This window comes from Cnephaeus nilssonii (genome assembly GCF_951640355.1).
Source record: "Cnephaeus nilssonii genome assembly, chromosome: 10".
Taxonomy (NCBI): domain Eukaryota; kingdom Metazoa; phylum Chordata; class Mammalia; order Chiroptera; family Vespertilionidae; genus Cnephaeus; species Cnephaeus nilssonii.
The window spans coordinates 85,047,993-85,064,190 of record NC_137081.1 but is presented as its reverse complement, the minus strand read 5'-3'; the positions used below and the strand labels follow the sequence as shown (position 1 = coordinate 85,064,190).

General features: G+C 41.6%; 1 protein-coding gene and 1 long non-coding RNA gene across 8 annotated transcripts in view; one reads left to right on the top strand and one right to left on the bottom strand.

Moving 5' to 3' along the window:
* Positions 1-16,198, bottom strand: part of EPB41L5 (erythrocyte membrane protein band 4.1 like 5) — a 190,375-nt gene that overhangs the window by 154,105 nt on the left and 20,072 nt on the right. For all 7 annotated transcript variants that reach the window (XM_079782471.1, XM_079782472.1, XM_079782470.1 and 4 more), the window contains exon 3: positions 758-862. In XM_079782471.1, coding sequence (XP_079638597.1) covers positions 758-862 — 105 coding nt within the window. The remainder of the gene's footprint in view (positions 1-757; positions 863-16,198) is intronic.
* LOC307106454 lies at positions 3,777-5,252 on the top strand. The gene is made up of 2 exons (XR_013814130.1): positions 3,777-4,636; positions 4,668-5,252. It is a non-coding gene; the product is annotated as an uncharacterized lncRNA (long non-coding RNA).

Sequence of the window (16,198 nt, the reverse complement as noted above, 5' to 3'; positions counted from 1 at the left end):
ATACTTAGGCTACACTAAATTTATTTAAAATAGTATAGCACTGCACTACTACATCACTAGGCAACAGAAATTTTTAGCATCATTATAATCTTTTGGAACCACTGTGGTATATGTGGTCCATCACTGACACGTCATTATGTGGTACATGAACATATTTAACACTAATGGTATTCAGTTTGGAAGAGATCACTACTAATTCACCTTTCAATCTTACCTACTATTTCCTTTCAAATATCCTCCAGTTAAATCCTAGTACAATACTCAGCTCTTTGAAAAGCCTCCAACTTCCTACCCTACTACATATACTGTTCTCTCATTTGAAATGCACACGTCAAAGAACATCTATTTATAGATCCATAATCATATATGTGGAAGGGATCTTACTCCACTCGCCTTAATCTGCAAGCTGGAAACTTCTGTCACTTACTTACCTACAAAACTGGCATTCTTTCCATTACACAGTGCTTCTCCAATTCTAATATGCCCAAAAACAAACTTCACTGGTTATTAAAAACACAGATTTCCAATCCTCATCCACAAAAATCATACACTAATAATTTGGGTTAGGGCTAGAACTCACTATTTTTTTTTTGAATAAGCACATCATAATAAGAAGGAAGTTAAAGGGGAAAAGAGCACGTTAAGAATATATACTATTAGCCTTAAAAAAAAAAAAGTAGCCTATAGCACTTAGCACATTATCTGAAATTTTCCATTTCTGCCCCATATTGGAACCTCCAAAAAAACAGCTACTCACTGCTACTTGTGCTGAATCCATAAATCTCAGTCCAAAATAGTCTCTTTCAATAAGGTCCAAGTGGTATGTAATCTGATCAAACAGCTCTTGACCTTTGGCTTTTTTCTGAAATGGCAAGAAAATAAATGAATCAGTAAGTGGTTTGCAGGGAGGGTAGGGTGTGGGTGGAGGAGGGCAAAGGAGGGCAAATGGGGAATCCTATCTAATAAAAGAGTAATATGCAAATTGACCATACCTCCGCTACACCCACAAGCCCCGCCCACCAGCCAATCAGGAGCAAGTATGCAAATTAACCCAACCAAGATGGCTGAGGCCACGGAGAGAGCAGGAGGCTTGAGTTGCCCCGGCGATGAAGGAAGCCAAGTTTCCACAGCCCTGGTCTGCCTTGGCCTCTGCTTAAAGCTACAAAGTTTCAATTATAGAAGATAAATAAATCCCAACAAAAATGGCTGTGGCCACTGAGCAAGCAGGAGACTTGGCTCCGCTCCAGGCTACAAAGTTTCAATTATAGAAGATAAATAAATCCCATATCCCAGGGCCTCCGCTTGGGTCGCCGGGGTGTGTGGCCAGCCTGCAAACCACCGCAGGCCCCTCACCCAGGCCACCCCACGCCCCAAGGGAACCCTCACCCTGATCTGGGACACCCTTCAGGGCAAACCAGCTGGCCCCCACCCGTGCACCAGGCCTCTATCCTATCTAATCTGCCTATCTAATAAAAGAGTAATATGCAAATTGACTGTCACTCCAACACACAAGATGGCTGCCCCCATGTGGTCAAAGGTGACTGACCCCATGTGGACACAAGATGGCCGCCACAACATGGCCAGCAGGGGAGGGCAGTTGGGAGGGACCAGGCCTACAAGGGAGGGCAGATAGGGGTGACCAGGCCGGCAGAGGAGGGAAGTTGGGGGTGACCGGGCCTGCAGGGAAGGGCAGTTGGGAGGGACCCAGGCCTGTAGGGGAGAGCAGTTGGGGGGGGGGGGGAGAGACCAGACCTGTAGGGAAGGGCAGTTAGGGGTGACCAGGCCTGCAGGGGAGGGCAGTTAGGGGTGACCAGGCCTGCAGGGGAGGGCAGTTAGGGGCAAACAGGCTGGCAGGGGAGCAGTTAGGCATCAATCAGGCTGGCAGGGGAGTGGTTAGGGGGTGATTAGGCTGGCAGGCAGAAGTGGTTAGGGGCAATCAGGAAGGCAGGCAGGCGAGCAGTTGGGAGCCAGCAGTCCTGTATTGTGAAAGGGATGTACAACTGCTCGTTTAGGCCCGATCCAGTTAGGATCGGGCCTAAACGGGCAGTCGGACATCCCTCGAGGGGTCCCAGATTAGAGAGGGTGCAGGCTGGGCTAAGGGACACACACACACCCGTGCACAAATTTCATGCACTGGGCCTCTAGTATCTGTAATAATGACCAAAAAAATGACTTGCAGTATCAACAAGCCAAAATGAAGATGGTTTTAGTTATAAAGATCTCTTAAAAGAAAAAAGAAACCATTAGTTGTAATACCAAAAGTATTACCATGTAGCAGATACTATAGTTTTCTAATAAACCATTTAAGGCCAAAAGAGAATTTGTTATCTCTATGTGCTCTCCTGGAGAATGTTACTTCCTATCAACCAACAAATATTACTTTGTACCTAACACTGTGTTAGGAGACACTCTTCTCTTGTCTTGTCAATTTTTAGAGTCCCTGCTTTTTTTTTAAAAAAAAAGAGCTTTATAATATAACTGGAAAGAGAAAAGACATAAGAAAACTTAGAACACTTAAATATCCTCCAGTTAACCAACTATATTTGCCAATAAATTTTGAAGACGAGATAGTCACAGAGACTAGAACTATCAGTGAAGCCAATTATGTGGAACCAACTATATTTGCCAATAAATTTTCGAGAAGAGATAGTCACAGAGACTAGAATTATCAGTGAAGACTTGAAGATCAATCTGAAACTGGAGAATAACAAGTAAGGTAGGAAATAAAAAACAAAAATGAAAGGTGGGAGGAATATAGAAAATGAGAAAACTATAATCAATGCAGAAGACACCAAACTGGAGGAAGAGGGGCAATATCAAAGAAATTTGTATAGAAAAAGCAATTTCAAAGTGTGACCCCTGAGGATTCCCCAGATTGTTTCAAAAGATCTACAAGGTCTAGGATTCTCCTCATGTGCCTCAATCAAAATGACATACTGCAACAGAGTGAATGCAAAAGCAGATAACAGACTCTAAGTATGTTTTATTAAATCAGATGTTTAAAGAAATTTATGAAAATGCATAAAATATTATTACTCTTCCCACTAAATTCCTTTGCTGTTTAATACAATAGTTATTTTCCATTAAAATGTAACTTATGCCATAGCCGGTTTGGCTCAGTGGATAGAGCGTCAGCCTGTGGACTGAAGGGTCCCAGGTACGATTCCGGCCAAGGGCACTTGCCTGGGTTATGGGCTCGATCCCCAGCAGGGGGTGTGCAGGAGGCAGCCGATCAATGATTCTCATCATTGATGTTTCTATCTCTCTATCCCTCTCCCTTCCTCTCTAAAAATCAATTTAAAAATATTTTTTAAAATGTTACTTATGTTAACATACAAGGGGTATATTATTGCTATTTTTAAACTATAATTTTAATTTTCAGTTTTAATTTCTAATATGGTAACTATCAATAGATGTAGCAACCTCATAAGCAAATGCTTTGTTAGTATGCTCAATTTTCAGATATTTTCATATCCATCTAATCCATGCCCCTCCCCCAGTATGACTTCATATTATGATTTAAGGTATTTCTTATAAACATATATTGGATTCTTTTTGAGTCATCAATCTCTGCCTTTTAACCGACTTTATAATTTCAATTTGTCCATTGCTTTTTCTGAACTTCTTTTTACATTCTTTCTTATTGATAACTAAAATGTTATACCTTTTATCAAGCCAAGAACTTTACCATGCTCTCATGTCCCTGATCTCCCTTCTACCCAATCTTCATCATGTGTTATGGATATACTTCCTCTATTTCTTTTCTTTGACCTGGCTAATTTTTTAGACAACAATCTTTACATTGGTACTTGATCATTCTTTACACATCTTACATGTGTACATTACACATCTAATAGCATCTGCTAGATTTCTCTATTCATCTGCGTTCTTCCTCAGCAATGTTCCCCATGTTGGACTCTGTATGGCTGATCTTCAATATCTTGAGAATATTTTTATATTCAATACATTGGAAAATAATTTAATCATGCTCTTTTACTTGCATGATGGTTGGTTGGATTCAGGGTTTGAAGTTATTTTCTTTTAATCATCTTTTCAATACTCAAAATATATTACTCTATCATCTTCTTATCTGTAATAATAAAAGGGTAATATGCTAATTAGACCAGATGTCCTTCCAGACGTCATTCCGGATGTCCTTCCTGATGAAGCCGGGGCCTGAGGGAAGCCAGCCTGGGTCCTGGATGCCTGCGGGCAGCCCGAGGGAAGGAGCCCAAGTCCCGGGTGCCTGCTGGCAGCTGGAGGAGGGAAGGCCGGGTCCTGAGTGCCAGAGGGAAGCTGGTGCTGGCAGTTGGGGGAAGAAGGCCTACTCTTGCACGAATTTTCGTGCCTCGAAAATATCTAGTCTATAATAATAAAAGCATAATATGCTAATTAGACCAGACAGTCGAACAACCTTCCGGACATCCTTCCGGATGAAGCCACGCAGTGGGGGCCTAGGCAGAGGTGGTTAGGGGCAATCAGGCAGGCAGGAAGAGTGGTTAGGGGCGATCAGGCAGGCAGGCAAGTAGTTAAGGGTGATCAGGCAGGCAGGCAAGTGGTTAGGGGTGATCAGGCAGGCAGGCAAAGTAGTTAGGGGTCATCAGGCAGAGGCGGTTAGGGGCGATCAGGCAGGCAGGCAGAGTGGTTAGGGGGGATCAGGCAGGCAGGCAGAGTGGTTAGGGGGATCAGGCAGGCAGGCAGAGTGGTTAGGGACAATCAGGCAGCCAGGCGAGTGGTTAGGAGCCAGTAGTCCCGGATTGAGAGAGAGATTCTGACTGCCAGGGGCCTAAACTGGCAGTTGGACATCCCCTGAGAGGTCCTGGATTGTGGGAGGGTGCAGGCCGGGCTGAGGGACCGACCCGCCCGCCACCCCCGTGTATGAATTTCGTGCACCAAGCCTCTAGTAGTCTATATTGCTGTTTAAAAGGGTGATGTCAATTTGAATCTTGTTCCCTGATAATATTATTTATTCTCTTGGGTAAGCTTTAGACTTTATCTCTGATAGTCTTAAATTTCACTATAATCGTCTAGTTGGAGGTGTTTTCTTAACTCTACTTGGTATTCTATTTGGGCCTTTTCAATCTGAGATCTTTCATCTCTTTTTAATTCTGGAGAATAAATCTCTATTATTTCCTCAAATATTTCTCCTCTATTTTTGTCATTTTAAGTTTCCTACCTAAGTGTTAGCACTTCTAGTTTGTGGGTTTTTTAATAGTCGCTTAATTAATAATCTTAATGACTACAGTTTTTTTTAACAAATACAAAACAGACAAAAGTTCAGAAAGCTTTAGTTATATGACAAAATGACAGGGATAAAAAAATGACAAGGCTAGAATTTGAATTTTGCTGTCTCCCAAGCTCAAATTCCCTAAGGGTTACACATTCCAGATTTTATTTGGAATGTCACTTCTCAAATCAATAATCAGATACCCCAACCTTTTATCACAACCTCCTTTTCTAACATGTTCAGAAATTACTCTCAATGTCTAGATTCTCCAACCACATGGGAACTTCTGGTACTCCTGGTCCCACTTAACAAGCATCAGCCCCAGCCCCAACTTTCCCTCTTTCTTTAACATAAAATTTACCATTTTAAAAAGTACAATTTAGTGCCATTAAATATATTCACAATTATCATCCCAATCAGAAACTTTGTGCCCATTAAACAATCACTCCTCATACCCCCTTCTTTTACCCCCGGTAACTTCTTTCATACTTTCCCCCACTGAATGGGGTTAGCATCTTTGTGGAAAATCATTTGACCATATATTTCAGGGTTTATTTCTAGACTCTCCATGTCTGTCTGTATGCCAGAAGCACACTGCTTTGATTATTAAAGCTTTGTAGTAAGTTTTGAAATAAAGATGTGTGAGTCCAACTTTTTTCTTTTTCAAGATTGTTTCGGCTATTTGGAGTCCCTTGAGATTCCACATATATTTTAGGATGAATTTTCTTATGTTGCAAAAAATGTCCTTGGAATTTTGACAGGGATTACACTGAATCTATAGACAGCTTTGATTGGTACTGTCCTCTTAACAATATTATGTTTTCCAATTCATAAACATAGGATATCTTTCCATTTATTTAGATGTTCTTTCATATCTCTCAGCAATGCTTTGTAGTTTTCAGTGTACAGGCATACCTCAGAATTATGGTTTCAGACCACTGCAATAAAGCAAATATCATGAAGCAAGTCAGATGAATTGCTTGGTTTCCCATTGCATATAAATGTTTACACTATACTGTAGTCTATTAAGTGTGTATGTCTAAAACAATGTACGTTCCTTAAGTACACTTTATTACTAAAAAATGTTAACCATCATCTGAGCCTTCAGTGAGTCATACTTTTTTTTGTTGGTGCAGAGTCTTAACCTTCATTTGTAAAAATACAGTTCCTGGAGAGTGCAATAAAGTGAAGCACAATAAAACAAGATATGATGACACTATACAAGTTTTTTGCCTTATTGGTTAAATTTATTCCTAAGTATTTTATTCTCCTTAATGCTATTATAAATGGATTTTCTTAATTTCAGTTTTGAACTGTTCACTGCTAGTATATAGAAATACAACTGATTTTTGTTGATTTTTGTATTCTGCCATGTTGCTAGATTTATTAGCCCTAATTGTTTTTTTGTATGTGGAATCTTTAGGGTTTTCTACTTATAAGATCATGTCATCTCCAACAGAGATAATTTTACTTCTTTCCTTAAAATTTGAATGCCAATTATTTCTTTTTCTGCCTAATTTTCTCTGGCTAGAACTTCCACTATTATGCTGAATAGAAATGGTGAAAGCCTGCATCCTTGTCTTATTCCTTCTTTTAGAGGGAAAGGAACTTCTATCCTTATCTTCCATATTTATCTTTTATGCTTCCAATTTTGTAGTTTCTTTCCTCCTCCAAGAGAAGTCCCTATATATGATCTTCAAACTCACTAATTTGTCCTTTATCTTAATTCATATTAATTTTATCCCACTGACTGTGTTCTTTATACTTTTCACACCTAATTTTTCAAGTTGGTCCTTTTGTTTTCATTCTTGTTTCATATTTCCAATATTTTCCTTATCTTTTAACAAATGTATTAGACTTTCTTTTTTTCCCATCTGCCTTTGCATATAGTACTATCAGTAATACAGTTTGATGTATTTTGTTATTTGACTTTTGAAATGCTTGTTCTCATTTATCTCCTTATTTTGGCTATAATCAATGGGAATGAGTTCCTTTCTGTGGATCACATGTAACAAAAGAAAGAGCTCAATCCAACTCTGTATCAGCTTCATTTGGCTCTGAGAAATCAGTGGGAGTATAAGCAGGTCCTAGGGAGGACATCCAAGAACCAAAAGAACACAGTTTATCATTTCACATTCACCGAACAACTCTTCAGGTCAGTGATTCACTCTCATTCCCAAAAGAAAAGTAAAGTAACATTGGGAAGGACACATTCCTTTCATTATTTCTCTTATTTTCTTTCTTTTTAAAAAATAATTCTTTATCGTTGAAAGAATTACATATGTCCCCCCTTTATCCCCCATTGACCCCCTCCAGCCCCCCGCCCCCCGCCCCAGGCCTTCAGCACCCTATTGTCTGTGTCCATGGGTTATAAATATATTTATTCAAGCTCTTTGGTCAATTTCCTCCCACCCACCCACCCTCCCCTGCCTTCCTTCCGAGATTCCGAACCCCGTTCCATGCTTCCATGTCTCTGGATCCACTCCTTTCATCAGTTTATTTTGTTCATTAGATTCCACACATGAGTGCAATAATGTGATACTTGTCTTTCTCTGATTTATTTCATTTAGCATGATACTCTCCAGGTCCCTCCATGCTTTCTCAAAGAATAAGAGATTCTTTTTTTTTACTGCTGCACAATATTCCAAGGTATAAATCATGGCCTTTTTTTATCCACTCATCTACTGATGGGCATTTGGGCTGTTTCCAGATCTTAGCTATTGTAAATTGTGCTGCTATGAACATAGGAGTGCATATGTCCTTTCTGATTGGTGCTTCGGGTTTCCTAGGATATCATCCTAGACGTGTGATCACAGGGACAAGTGGCACTTCCATTTTTAATTTTTTGATGAAACTCCATACTGCTTTCCACAGTGGCTGCACCAGTCTGTATTCCTACCAGCAGTATCCTAGGGTTCCCTTTTCTCCACATCCTTGCCAGCATTTGTCATTTGTTGATTTGTTGATGGTAGCCATTCTGAGAGGTATGAGATGGTACCTCACTGTCTTTTTGATTTGCATCTCTCGGATGATTACTGACTTTGAGCACTTTTTAATATGTCTCTTAGCCATTTGTATGTCCACTTTGGAGAAGTGTCTATTTAGGTCCTTTGCCCATTTTGTAATGGGATTGTCTTCCTTTTGTTAAGTTGTACGAGTTTCCTATATATTTTGGAGATTAACCCCTTAGCAGATGTATCATTGCCAAATATGTTCTGCCATGTAGTGGACTCTCTTGTTATTTTGTTGATGGTTTCTTTTGCAGTGCAGAGACATTTTATTTTAATGTAGTCCCATTTGTTTATTTTCTCCTTAGTTTCCATTGTCCTAGGAGATGTATCTGTAAACATTTTGCTATGAGAGATGTCTGAGATTTTGCTGCCTATGCTTTCTTCTAGGATTTTTATGGTTTCACAACTTACATTTAAGTCTTTTTATCTATTTTGAGTTTATTCTTGTGTATGGTGTAAGTTGGTAGTCTAGTTTCATTATTTTGCATGTATCTATCCAATTTTCCCTATATCATTTATTGAAGATACTGTCTTGACTCCATCGTATGCTCTTGCATCCTTTGTCAAATATTAATTGAGCGTAATGGCTTTGGTTGATTTCTGTGTTCTCCATTCTGTTCCATTTCTTGTGCCAGTACCAGGCTGTTTTGATTATGGTGGCTTTGTAGTATAACTTGAAATCTGGTATTGTGATTCCTCCAACTTTGTTTTTCTTTCTCAAAATTGCTGCAGCTATTCGGGGTCTTTTTTTATTCCATATAACTTTTTGGAGTATTTGTTCTAGCTCTATGGAATATGCCATTGGCATTTTAATAGGAATAGCATTGAATCTGTAGATTGCCTTGGGTAATATGGACATTTTAATGATGTTGATTCTACCAATCCATGAACATGGTATATTCTTCCACTTGTTTATATCTTCTTTCTCTTTTTTTCAATGTCCTCTAGTTTTCCCATTCCTTTTATTATAATTCACCACTCCCTCAGTTTGGTGAAAGAGGGTTAGGGAATTTGAGTAGGGAAAGTTTAGGGGTGTAGCGTTATCATGATTTATCTTTGAGGGCACTTGCACCCCCTGTATGAGTCACATTATCACATCACTCAGTCAGGGGCAGATACAATTATCAAGACAACAATGGTAGGTAAGGATCAAGACCTGATCAGATGGCAATTCTCCCCGCCCCCAAGCAGTTCTACTTCCACAGCCCCACTAACCTACCACCACCACCATGAACACGCCTCTCACATGTGGGAGATACACACACACACACACACACACACACACACACACACGCACGCACCAGTACCAATACCCCCTCGCTGGGGCTTTCTAATTATTCTTTTTATTTATTAGAGTTTATGATCTATCCTTCAAGGATTAATTTTGGGGGAGAAAGCCAGCAGCTGGCTTATTACAAGGAGCAGCAAGTTCAGTGGCTAAAGCAAAGTGAACAAGAGAAAAATGGTCAACAATGTGACGGAAAACAGCAAACGACCATGAAATCTTAAACACATATAGGCAATAAGACAAACTAATTCAATATTTGAACATATTTGTTCCATTAATATGATGAAAAAGAGAACTATGGATTTAGGAAGGGAAGAGACAGACCGTCATTACCAGAAATGACAAAGAAAACTTATGATTTTAAATCATACTTATAATAACCAAGTCACAAAGCACTCAACTTAAACAACAAATACAAATTATGCACAACTTTGCAAACGGCAATGACCCTAAAGCAGTGGTCGGCAAACTCATTAGTCAACAGAGCCAAATATCAACAGTACAACGATTGAAATTTCTTTTGAGAGACAAATTTTTTAAACTTAAACTTCTTCTAACGCCACTTCTTCAAAATAGACTTGCCCAGGCAGTGGTATTTTGTGGAAGAGCCACACTCAAGGGGCCAAAGAGCTGCATGTGGCTTGCAAGCCGCTGTTTGCCGACCACTGCCCTAAAGGAACACAAAATATTTCTAAATTAAGCAGGAAACCACAGAAATTATCTGCAGTATTCATTTACTGGTATCAAACTTAAATACTTCCATGACCTTAAATCTAAGGTACAGTTCTAGAATCAATTTGAAATTCCATCAACATTCTTTTTTAAAAATATATATTTTATTGATTTCAAAGAGGAAAGGAGAGGGAGAGAGAAAAACATCAATAATGAGAGAGAACCATTGATCAGCTGCCTCCTGCATACCCCTCACTGGGGACTAAGCCCGAAACCCAGGCATGTGCCCTGACTGGGAATTGAACTGTGACCTCCTGGTCAACGCTCAACCACTGAGCCACAATGGCCAGGCTCCATTAGCATTCTTTATTTGCTTTAAAGACTAAAAGGAAACACAACTAAAAAAATATATACTCTCATCCTTATTCTGCCAAAGTATCATTTGACAGCCTCTTGAAACATGATAGTGTGTTCTGAAGAAACAAAAAATCGACTTCTGCCAACTAGATAGCTGCTCCTCAGAATAAAACACTTCTCAAGGGTGCCCTAGCCGGTTTGGCTCAGTGGACAGGTTTGGCTCAGTGGACAGAGCATCAGCCTGCAGGCCAAAGGGTCCTGGGTTCAATTCCGGTCCAGGGCATGTACCTTGGTTGCAGGATCCTCTCCAGCCCAGGCCCTGGTCAGGGCTAGTGCAGGAGGCAACCAATCAATGTGTTTCTCTAACATTGATGTTTCTCTCTGTCTTTCCCTCTCTCTTCCACTCTCCCTAAAAAAAAAAAAAAAAAAAAAAAAAAAAAAATCAATGGAAAAAAAGATCCTCAGGTGAGGATTAAAAAAAACAACTTCTCAAGGGTATGTATTAACCCCTTAATAGAGGCTAATTGAAGGCAAACCAATAGTGAACACAAGGCATTTGCAAGTTCGTAATGTTAATAATAATCTGACCTGGGTGGTGTGGTTCATTTGATTGAGCATCATCCCATGCACCAAGAGATCTCTGATTGATTCTGCATCAGGGCACATGCCACCTGAGCTTGATCCCCAGCAAGAGGCAGCTGATCAATGTTTCTCTTTCACATCCATATTTCTCTTTCTCTCTCTCTCTCTCTCTCTCTCTCTCTCTCTCTCCCCCTCTCCCTCTCCCTTCTTCTGTAGAAAGTGAATAAAAACATAATTTTTAAAAATAATAATAATGCTTAATCTAACAAATCTGACATTTCAAAAGAATATCTCTCAAAACATGTGAGGAACTGTCACTGTTTTCCAAACCGGCCATACCACCTTACATTCCTGCCAAAAAATGGGAACAATTTTCAGATTTCTCCACATCCTCACCAAGACTTGCTATTATCTGACATTTTATTTTAGCCTTCCTAACTGGAGTGAAGTAGTATGTCACTGTGGTTTTAATTTCCCTGATGATTAATGATGTCAAGCATCTTTTCATGTGCTTATTGATCATTTATATGTCCTATTTGGAGAAATGGCCATTCAGATCCTTTACCCATTTTTAAACTGGATAATTTATCTTTTTATTGTTGTTATAACAATTCTTGATATATACTGAATACAAGTGCTTATCTACACTAATAAAAGAGAAACATGCAAATTGACCATACCTCTGCTATGCCCACAAGCCACACCCACAAGCCAATCAGGAGCGAGTATGCAAATTAACCCAACCAAGATGGCTGTGGCCATGGAGTGAGCGGGAGGCTACGGTTTCCCTGGCAATGGAGGAAGCCAAGCTTCCAGCCTGCTCTGGCCGGCCCTGGCCTCCACTCAAGGCTACAAAGTTTCAATTATAGAAGATAAATAATCCCAACAAAAATGGCAGCTGCCATGGAGCTGGAGAGAGCAGGAGACTTGGGTTGACCCTGGTGATGGAGGAAGCCAAGCTTCCTGGCCAGCCCTGGACTCCGCTCAAGGCTACAAAGTTTCAATTATAGAAGATAAATAAATCCCAGATACCAGGGCCTCTGGGGGGCATGGCTGCCCTGCAAACCACCACAGGCCCCTCACCCAGGCTGCCCCACACCCAAAGGGAACCCCTATCCTGTTCCGGGACACCCTTCAGGGCAAACCAACCAGCCCCCACCCGTGCACCAGGCCTCTATCCTCCTATCTAATAAAAGAGTAATATGCAAATTGACTGCCACTCCAACACACAAGATGGCTGCCCCCATGTGGTCAAAGATGGCTGCCCCCATGTGGACACAAGATGGCATCCACAAGATGGCCAGCAGGGGAGGGCAGTTGGGAGGGACAAGGCTTGCAAGGGAGGGCAGTTGGGGGTGACCAGGCCTGCAGGGAAGGGCAGTTGGGGGGGACTCAGGCCTGCAGGGAAGGGAAGTTGGGGGGGACTCAGGCCTGCAGGGAAAGGCAGTTAGGGGGAATCAGGCGGGCAGGGAAGCAGTTAGGCATCAATCATGCTGGCAGGGGAGTGGTTAGGGGGTGATCAGGCTGGCAGGCAGAAGCAGTTAGGGGCAATCAGGAAGGCAGGCAGGCAAGCAGTTGGGAGCCAGCAGTCCTGGATTGTGAGAGGGATGTCCAACTGCCTGTTTAGGCCTGATCCTACCTTGATCGGGCCTAAACGGGCAGTCGGACATCTCTCGAGGGGTCCCAGATTGGAGAGGGTGCAGGCTGGGCTGAGGGACACACCCCCCGTGCACAAATTTGGTGCACTGGGCCTCCCTCTAGTAAGATATAAAATTATGCAAACACTTTCTCCCATTTTGTGAGTGTTTTTACTTTCTTAATGGTGTCCATTGAGGTGCAAAAAAATTTAACTTTGATAAAGTCCAGTTTATTTTTCCTTTTGTTGTTCATGTTTTTGGTGACATATCTAAGGACATGAAGTTTTATCACTATATTTTCTCCTAAGAGTTTATAGTTTTAGCTGTTTAAGTCTTTGACCCATTTTGAGTTAATTTTTATATATGGTGTGAAGTAAGGTTCTAATTTCATTCTCTTGCATCTGGCTATCTAGTTCTCCCAGCACCACTTGTGGAAAAAACTATCCTTGCTGCCACTGAATGGTTCTGGCAACCCTGTCAAATAACAAATAATCACAGTTTTATGGATTTATTTCTGGGTTCTCTAGTCTGTTCCACTGATCTATGTGTGTCTATCTTTGTACCAGTAGCATACCACCTGGATTACCATTGCTTTACAGTAAGTCTTAAAACTGAGAAATATGAATCCTACTACTTTGTTCTTTTTCAACATTGTTTTGGCTACTCTGGGTCCCTTGCAAATGCATATGAATTTTAAAATCAACTTGTCAATTTTTACCAATAAGTCAGCTGGTATTCTGATAGGAATTATGTTGAATCTATAGATCAGTTTGGGATATATAGGGGTATATTGCCATCTTAACAACGTTAAGTCTTTCAATTTGTGCACATAAGATGTTTTCTCACTTATCCTATCTAATAAAGAGGGGATATGCAAATTGACCGTCACTCCATCACAAAGATGGTGACACCCATAGCCACAAGATGGCGGCGCCCAGTCCCCTCAGCCCCGCCGGAGCCCCCCAGTCCTTTCAGCCCAGCCAGGGGGGCGGCAGGTGCACGGAGTGGCCGGACCTACCCTCAGCCCCCCAGCCGCCCAGGGCTGGCCCGAGGCGCAGGTAAGCCTCGGATGTCAGCTGCCCAGCTGACACCCGAGGCACAGGCAACCCTCGGGTGTTGGTTGCCCAGCCGCCTAGGGTCGGCCCAAAGAGCAGGCAAGTCTCGGATGCCCGCTGCCCAGCCAACGCCCAAGGCACAGGCAAACCTCAGATGTTGACTGCCCAGCTGCCCAGGGCGGGCCGAGGTGCAGGCAAGCCTTGGATGGCAGCTGCCCAGCCACCCAGGGCTGCCCGAAGCTCAGGTAACCAGGGCCGGCCGAGGCTTGCGCTGCCGGCAGTGGCAGCAGCAGAGGTGTGATGGGGGCATCGCCCTCCCCTGATTGCCGGGTCACCTCCCGCCCCTGAGGGCTCCCGGACTGTGAGAGGGGGCAGGATGTGCTGAGGGACACCCCCTCCAGTGCATGAATTTTCATGCACCAGGCCTCTAGTTTAAGGTATAATAATACATGGTCTATATAATTTATAGACTTCAACATCTATATCAGCAAAGTAGGTATATAAAATTATTATCTATCAGTTAATCAAATATTTCCTATTAATTTAAAATTTAGGAGATACAGAGTTTTAAAAGACAGCCTATTTAAAAGACAAGCAGTACTAAACTCATAAATCAAAAGAGTTACTGTGGCATTTCCAAAATTTTAAAATCAGATAGAAATTTCTATCTGATGTTTTTATCATTCACTGAAAGGCATTAAAACTGTATTAGTTCTTTAAAAAGAAGAAGAAGGAAGCAGAAGGTATATAATCCCCAAACCCGAGTTTTGAGACAATAGGAGAAGAGAAAGAAGAAAATGACCATTACTACTTCTACATATTAATTTGAAGTCCATAGACTTAATTTAACCTATTTTAATCACATATAATCCCTTACATATTGCCTGGTCAATCATCTTAATTCCATTCTGGCTTGCAACAATCACTAGTGACCCTAATCCTAATGGGAATAAGTGCTTTCTTCAATTTCCAAAATCAATTCTAAATCTTCTTTCAGAATCATACTAGACTGGTTGAGAAGCTATATCAGAAAAAGGGGAGATTTTTCTTCTCAGAAATTAATATTCCTCTGACCTATTTTTCCCTTCAGTGAAGCAGTTTAGCTGGCAGGCCAATGCCCATTTTATATCCATTCAAGCATCTAGAGTTAGTTTACTAACTTGAATTTCACCTGCAGAGCTGAAAAGATAATTGTTCTAGTTCCACAAAGAGTCAAATCTAAAACTCTTGGCTTTCTCACTGCAACTGCCTGCATGAGAGGCCAGCTTGCATTTCTGGCCTTGGTCAAGCACCACATACACCCCCTTGAGCATACCAGGCATAGGAAACCACTCTATACCAATCACTAGTCATTTGTTCCACTGCTTTAAAACCTAGTGCTGTTTCTCCTCCACAAGACACTGCCTTTTTTAAAAGCTCCTACAAATTCTACTTTCCTAGTACCAGCCTCTCCATTAATAACCATGAGACTTCATACTTCAAACATTAGGTAATAAGAAACTTCTTTCCAGTCTCTTACACAGCAATCTCAAGCTATTCACCACATACCTAATGATATTTTAACAGAATAGTACACAAAAATCTTAAGATGTTTATCAATAAGAAATAAATATGAAAACTATCCTCATAAAGTATCACATATTGCAATTTCTGACAAACCTTCAAGGAGCCCTTACAGAAAGAAATTTTAAATGTGTTAAAGTTTTCTAAAATCAAAAACGCTAAAAATGTCCAGTCTAATGGAAAAGTTATTATTTATAACAATGACTTTAAAACACTTTAACCCGGAGTAGGAGCAACAGAGGTTCGCAGGGGGAGTGTATGTTGGCAAGCCAAGGGACAGCTAAACTCCAGGAGAAGGCGGGGGAGTGCTGGGCAGGTTTCCCCTGACCGTGCAGCACCCATAGGGGCTGGGGCCCCTCCCGGAGCTGCAGGCTCACCGGGCGCGTCGCCATCTTGCAAGGAAAGGAGGATTGTATTGGAAACCGGACTTTCCGCGACAACTGCAAACACTGAACAGCTGCGAGCACCAGAACACCAGTCCCCTATCGGCGCAAACATTCAGATTCAAAGGAACCCTTCACTGGACCACGGAAAGGTCAGATTTCGCCTGAAATAAGGTGTGGTTTCTAATCCCCATGGTGGGAGGGAAGCGCGCGAGCCGTGGGACCGGCGGGAACCGGGAGGTCTGTGCCTAGAAAAATCGGCGGCAGTTGGAGCCGCCGTGATCCGTGAATGTGGAAGGGGTTCCTCTGAGCTGCTAACAGAAGTGACCTCTTAAAAGCAACTCATTTTAATCTGACGAGGAGGGTCAGACTAAGAATTTTCAAAGGAGTGCAGGCTCCTTAGTCTGGCGCACAGACCCACTG